Source organism: Octopus sinensis, linkage group LG12 (assembly GCF_006345805.1).
Source record: "Octopus sinensis linkage group LG12, ASM634580v1, whole genome shotgun sequence".
Lineage (NCBI taxonomy): Eukaryota > Metazoa > Mollusca > Cephalopoda > Octopoda > Octopodidae > Octopus > Octopus sinensis.
This window is the reverse complement of record NC_043008.1, coordinates 34,230,790-34,238,716: the sequence shown is the minus strand read 5'-3', so window position 1 is coordinate 34,238,716 and position 7,927 is coordinate 34,230,790. Positions and strand designations below refer to the sequence as shown.

At 35.5% G+C, this 7,927-nt stretch overlaps 1 protein-coding gene across 1 annotated transcript in view; it reads right to left on the bottom strand.

Moving 5' to 3' along the window:
* Nucleotides 1-7,927, bottom strand: part of LOC115218069 (receptor-transporting protein 4) — an 84,406-nt gene that overhangs the window by 8,533 nt on the left and 67,946 nt on the right. The window contains exon 3 of the mRNA XM_029787839.2: nt 3,159-3,303. Coding sequence (XP_029643699.1) covers nt 3,159-3,303 — 145 coding nt within the window. The remainder of the gene's footprint in view (nt 1-3,158; nt 3,304-7,927) is intronic.

Genomic DNA, 7,927 nt, shown 5'->3' with positions numbered 1-7,927 from the left:
TTCCACCAAATCAAATCAAATGTTACAAGGTAATAGTATTACACTCAGCGAGTGTCAACATGTAGCTTTTATTTTCGTTTGGATTGAAATAATATAACATTTTCTCGAAAATAATCTTTCTGTAGTCAACTATAGTAACGGACATTTTATACCACGACGACGGCGACGTCACATTTTGTATACGAGTGTGTATGTGTCTGTGAAGGTGTGTGTTTGCGCGTTCGTTACGTATGATATAGTAAAGAGCATTTTTATACCACGACGACGACGACGTTACACCTCTATCATTCTCTCTTCATTCTGTCAACCATTCTGTCTAGCGTTTACCGTTCTAACAATGTTTGGCACCAAAAAAATATTACAGCTACTTTTATTGTTTACAATCTTCAGCACTGGTGTATTTGTGTACACCAACACAAACAAAATCTTAAAAAAGCTGAAAGGTCAAACAAAAACGCTGTACCGGTGTACCAGTAAATAACCATGTTGTAACGATTTCTGGTACCAAGAACATTATTACAGCTACTTTCATTGTTTACAAACTTCTGTATTTGTGTATCAGTAAATAACAATGGGTAAATATTTCGTAAAGGACCAGTTCATACCTAGGTGTGAAATCATTTTTTCCACAAGGTTTTTCGAATGCATTCAACGTGTCTGACCTCCAAACCCGCTGCAAGCCACTTTTTTCCGGAAAAGAAAAGTGGTGGGGGAGGGGCGCCAAAAAGTTATTTCTCAGCGAAATATCGGCGGGTCCTTTATCACAAATAGCTGTTACGTGGTAGTAGGGCGTGCAAGAGATAGCAGCCAAATCTTTCCTTTTCTGGGGAAAAGAACCGTTTACGCATGATTTCGATGTCACATTCGTTGAAAGTATGCGAAGTAACCTGGAAAAGAAAAAACAAAAACCCGCGAAACAGAACTCCGTTGGTAGGAAACTCCTAGGTCCCCACCACCCCTCCCCCATTCTTTTCTGGAAAAAGGTGGCTTACGGCGGTTTGAAGGTCAGATACGCTGATTGCACTCGAAAAATCTCGTGGATAAAAATTATTTGACACTGAGGTACGAACGGCTCTTTTACGAAATATTTACCTAACCGTGCCCAGAAGGAAGGTGTCAAATTACACTGCAAGCAAAGAGTACTGTTTAAGGCTATTAGTTTATAACCCGAGTGAAACCGGGTCCTTCTGTTTGTGCTTAATATATAATTGAAGAATAAAAACTACCGATAATAATTCTACGTAATGCTTAATAGAAACTTATATACTTTATCTCGCAACAATTAATTACCCATTGATATATTTAATATAATAAACCCTTCTATAGGAATTAACCTTATTTTATAATAACTGAAGAATTATTATATTCGACAATATACACAACCACCGAGGATCTTACTAGGTAATTAAAGAATGAAAATTACAGAAAAGACAACTAAATATCTATTTATTTATTATAATAAACTCATATATAAGAATTAACCTTCTTATATAATAATTGAAAAATTATTATAATAAATTACAATATGTACAGTTATTGATGACTACGCCAGATAACTAAAGAATAAAAATAACAGATAAGATAATTAAATACCTATTTATTTTTATATTATACCCTTCAGTAGGAATTATGATTATTATATAATAATTTTAAAAATTACTATAATTAATAATATATACAATTCTTGATGACCTCGGTGGATAATTAAAAGAATAAAAATTATTGATAAGAATTCTACGTTATGCATAATCGAAGCTTCTAAAATGTGTGCCGAAATTCGAAGGATTATTTTGCTACAATGGTAAAACGTGTAACATGTGTTACAGAAGATGTGGGTTCGAGTTCCATAGGTAAGCTTTCACTTTTTCCATCCAAGGTTTCCATCCAACATTTATTTACTATTATTTATAGCTCTATCTACTTCAAGGTGTACCGTTATAAACTATTTATTTCATATCCATCGAAGATTCTAAATTCTTATGACCAAAACAAATTTGTATATTTCAATGAATTCTTGAACATCTTATAAAACGATGTTAATCTCCGTCTGTCTGTCCGTCTCAACATCTATTAGAAGGGAAGAAGGGGAGGAGTCAAAAGGGGAGATAACCCGTGCCACAACGTATATTTAGAAGGGGAGGAGAAAATTGTTCTTGAGAGAGAAATACAATTAGTGAGGGAGAGTGAAAGATAGATAGATATGTATGTATGTGGGTAGGTAGGTAGGTAGTTGTCACCATAGAAACTAACAAATTTTGATAAAAAACGTTGGAATTTTAAGTGCAAGTCTGTGAACAGAACGCAACACAGACTTCAAAAAACAATAAATATATATATGTATATATATATATGTATATATATATATATATATATATATATATATATATATTACGAGCAAAATGCCCACCGTCCAGTGTGTGTGTATGTGTGTGAGTGTGTGTGAGTGTGTAAGTGCGTGTGTGTTTCTCTATGTCTTTCAACATATAGACAACGTTAGACAGACTTTAAGAAAGAATTTCACTAAGACAGGTTGTTGTTGTTGTTGTTGTTGCTGAGAGAAAGAGTGTGTGAAAGACAAAATACAAAATTTGTTTCAAGAAAGAAAAAAACAGGTTGTTGCTGAGCCTATCAATGTAATCATTGTTGTAGGCTTCTGCGGAAGGGTCTATTACATCTTGACTAGGTTGTTAACCGGCAGCATTGCGACGGATACCAAATAGTATCTGATAAAAACAGGCCCGCAAATATATACTTTTAAGAAATTATTGATTGTTAGTAAAAGAATTAAAAAGATATTTTAAAGTAGTATTATATGTTACTCATTTGTTATCACTTCAGTATTCATTAAACTATTTAATTACAATTATTTGAATTGATATTCAGAAATATTTATTAAAGGGGATAAATTAATCCCTCACCGTATAACACACACACACACACACACACACACACACACATACACACACGCATCACATCATGTAACTTTTGCAAGAATTTCAAGCTAGAGTTTCTGATTTGAGGATAGCTTTCTCCCTTCACTTTATCACTTTCGAAGCTCGTGGGCGTCACCCTATTTTCACTGATTAAGACTAAAACTTCGAATAAAAAAGAAACAAAAAAATCTGACAAACTAATTAAGAAATAATTTTCCCTTTTACCTGACAAGAAAATCTGACTTTCGCACTGTCTTTAAAGGTTCTCCATCGATTACTTGGTGGGTAATGAGTCGACAAGAGGTGCCATTGGTCTGGGAAGTATTGACAAAACAGCCGATCGAATTCTCCATGCCATACCATCTCCATACTAAGAAAATAAAATGAAAAAATGTTTCCATATTCTTTCGTTGCAGATCGAAAAGAAATATTTTAAATGAAAGTAAAACATCTCAGTTTTAAACTGTTATCAATATCACTTCCACCTGTTACGTTTGTGGTCATGTGGAGTGACAGCGTGGGAGCAGTGGCAATGGCAAGTTAGAGATGTTTAGACACACATGAGTTTGCATACATGTATACATATATGTGAACACAAACGCCTGATTTCGTCCAGTAAAGAAACCGCGTAATTCTTATTACGTTACAACCCATATCACACACACACACACACACACACACACACACACACACACACACACACACACACACACACACACACACACACACACACACACACACACCATTCTATATAAATATTGATTTCTAAAAAGTTTCAGCCTCTGATTTAAAGCATTCATATGAAAAGAGATTAAATAAGATCGTTCGACATTTCTGCATTTTATTTTTCTCTTCTTCCATGTGTATTATGAAAAACATTCAAATTAATTTTCTACAACAGACCTCAAGAGACAAAGATATGATAAAGATTGTTAAGTAACGATTTTCGAAGCAAGACTGAACATCATTACCATTTAACTTTACTTTTAGATTTTCGAAGTGCAATGTTACCAAGCACAAAAAGTGAATGTACGTATTGCCCAACAGAGGGTAGTGTTGTTGGCAAAATATAATGGCGACCGGAAGTCAACCTATTATAGCTGCAGCAATATACTAACAAAATTTCATTACTAAATGTACTTTGCAAATGTGTTATCGTATATAAGTGTATTTATCTGTTTATAGGTTTGTACAAATAAATGAAGTGAAGTGAGAGCTTAAGCATACTGGGTAAAACAAAAACAGGGACACTTTACACAAATATGTAGTGTCTTAGTTGGTAATGTATATCCTCGGTATTAATAACATACGGTTAACGACCTTAACACCTGTTCAGCATTGAAACGTAATCTGTACTAAAGTAATGTAACCTTAAAGTTTCATGTTGCCTTGAAACTATTGCAATCCACTCCATTGAACTAGAAATACATATTCAACATGTTACAAAATTTAAGAAAAGAAAAACATTTTCCAATGTTCCCAAGACAAACTTTGCCAATTATTTCAGAGGCAGTTTGAAGAGTTTAGATTATGACAGTATCGAACATAAATATAGTAGGTTTGACTACATCCAGTATTTTCAACATCAGAAACAACCACAGTAGGGTTAAAACGACGAATAGTAACCGACGACACTTAGGAAATCAGTAACATTTTCGAGTTATCCCCCCTAAGATAGTGTGTACCCATGACAGCTGACTTTATAAGGGATACAATCACTTCCAATTTAAGTTGAGGCATATTTGAAAATTTGGAATTTACATAAGAAGGTGTATAGAGCATATACATATAATTCATATGCATATAATTTTATCCCTACACATTACAACGTTGTTGGTAGCCACGTATAGCACTATTCCATCTTCCTTTAGAGTTATCAGCATAGAATGACTTGAGACAAATAAATTCTACATTTTACGAAGTCACGCATTTCTTATGGAGAGAAGACAGCTTATAGCTTAAAAGGATTTCTTGATTTCCTTTTTTGGATCCTAGATCATTAATTGCTCAGCAATAAAGGAAACAGATAGAGCGGATTTATAGCTTATGTTTTCCTCCTTGTATTTAAAACAGGCAAGGGCAACCTTTTTCGAGAAGTGGACCACATGAGACATGGCTCACCACCAGGCGGGCCGCAACATTAAATACAAATTCAAGATAATTTTTCGTTAAGCACGCCATTCTGAAAGTCACGCAGACTACGGTTTGCACATGAGTGACTGCGGTTAATTTTCATTTTGAAAACATTGGGAAAAATCAGTCTCACCTTAATGCTTAAATGACTCAGTCAGCACCTCCTCATAATGCGAAGCTATCCCATTGCACAGAAATTTTCAGCTTTACTGAAGCTTTCACTTTTGTCGACGCAATATTATACGTATACATACGCAGTACGTGTACCTACGTAATATATTATCATCAAGTGTCTCTCCCTGTTAAACAGCAAATAATCCATGCCAGTTCTGTATGCGAATAGATGTGTGAATGTTTACAGTTCTATTTTTGAGAGATGAGGAATAATGTACATTATTTACATTATTTACATTTGACGGATATTTGTCCTCATCTTGAATAATAATAATAATAATAACATCGAAAAATACCTTAGGAATGAGAACCCAGGTTCAAAATTTCCCCAAGACACCTGATGAAGGCTATAGAGTATATAACTCAGTTGTAACAGACTCTACAAACTTTTAGTATTGGTGTATATTGAATAATTAACCATTTTTGCATGATAATACCAAAAAATAGTGTGCGTGTGAGTATGTGTGTGTGCACATGCGTTCTGTGTGCATGTGTATGTATCCATACACATACATATACATACCTACACACATATGAATACATATATATATATACATAAACAAATACATACACATGCATATACATTGATATATACATGCATACATACATTTCTACCACTATTTCTCCAATATCGGATAATGAATACAGCAGGCTCCGAGAGAGGATTGAAGCTATTTCCTCTGATGAAGTCTGTAACAAGCAACATGAAACTTGTAATTGGTATAACACTAGAATAAAGAAAAGATTAGCTTCAAATTTCGGCACAAGGCCAGAAATTTCAGGGGACGGAAAAAGTCGATTACATCGGTTCCAGTACTCAACTGGTACTTATTTTATCGACTCCGAAAAGATAAAAGGCAAAGTCGACCTCGACGGAGTTTGGAACCCAGGACGTAAAGATGGAAGAAACGCCGCTTAGCATTTTACCCGACGTATTAATGATTCTGCCAGCTCACCACCTTTTTACCCCAAAGGCGGTAAGCTGGCAGAAACGTTAGCACGCCGGGCGAAATGCTTTGCGGTATTTCGTCTGCTGCTACGTTCTGAGTTCAAATTCCGCCGAGGTCGACTTTGCCTTTCAGGGTCGATTAAATAAGTACCAGTTACGCACTGGGGTCGATATAATCGACTTAATCCGTTTGTCTGTCCTTGTTTGTCCTCTCTGTGTTTAGCCCCTTGTGGGTAGTAAAGAAATAAGTATTTCGTCCATAATAGGCATGACCTTTACTGTTCGCATGCTCCAAATTCTTCCTATTTCAAACTTTAAGGGATTGTACTTTCTTTGTTTTTCTTCCTCTTTCTTTACGATCCTGGAATCAAACGGGCATGATGGGTCGATAAGTATGCAACTTGGTTTTTCTTTATCTATGATTGAAATATTTGGTCTATTATTATTATTATTATTATTATTATTATTATTATTATTATTATTATATTATTATTATTATTATTATTACTAAGGCAGCGAGCTGGCAGAATCGTTAGCACGCCGGTTAAAATGCTTAGCGGTATTTCGCCCGTTGCTACGTTCTGAGTTCAAATTCCGCCGAGGTCGACTTTGCCTTTCATCCTTTCAGGGTCAATAATTTAAGTACCAGTTGCGTACTGGGGTCGATCTAATAGACCGGCCCCCACCCCAAAAATTTCGGGCCTTGTGCCTAGAGTAGAAAAAAATATTGTAAGAAGCAAAGTTCCAATAATAAAACAATTTAAAGCAAATAAAATCTATTGTTACGGGAATTATTTTAACGAAACGAAAGAAATATTCTTTTCCACTCTAGGCACAAGGTCTGAAATTTTGGAGGAGGAGGGTAGTCGATTGATCGATCCCAGTACGCAACTGGTACTTAATTTATCGATCCCAAAATGATGAAAGGCAAAGTCGACCTCGGCGGAATTTGAACTCAGAACGTAATAATGGACGAAATACCTATTTCTTTACTACCCACAAGGGGCTAAACACAAAGAGGACAAACAAGGAAAGACAGACGGATTAAGTCGATTATATCGATCCCAGTGCGTAACTGGTACTTATTTAATCGACCCCGAAAAGATGAAAGGCAAAGTCAACCTCGGCGGAATTTGAACTCAGAACGTAACGTTAGATGAAATACCTATTTCTTTACTACCCACAAGGGGCTAAACACAGAGAGAACAAACAAGGACAGACAAACGGATTAAGTCGATTATACCGACCCCAGTGCGTAACTGGTTCTTAGCCTCTCTTTTCCCCACGATCAATCCACCACAGAGTTGCAATACTTTAGAATTACTCCCATTTTTATGTTTTTACTGCAGAATTTATAAAAATTTAAACAAAACACCAACTACTTCGATTACGTTAGTGTCCATGAACTTCCAGAGATATATAGCTGTTCCGACCTTCAGTCATAATTAATTAACGTAAAAAGAAATGTGGAGAGAAGCTAATCTCAAGGCCATATTTATGAATGATGGGAGGCAGGAGGCTAAATTGAATGCTAGAATTGAAGGCATCGGTACAGTAATGCTTCAGCTTCAGCTTTTAATCCCTAGAAAAGAAGACGTTGCTAAAAAAAGAAGCTAAACTTGCTATCTTCATTTCGGTTTTAGTGTCTATCCTTACTTCTGGTCATGACTGTTGTGGGTAATGGCCGAAAAATACGATCGCGAATACAAGCATCGGAATGAGGTTCCTTCGATTGATT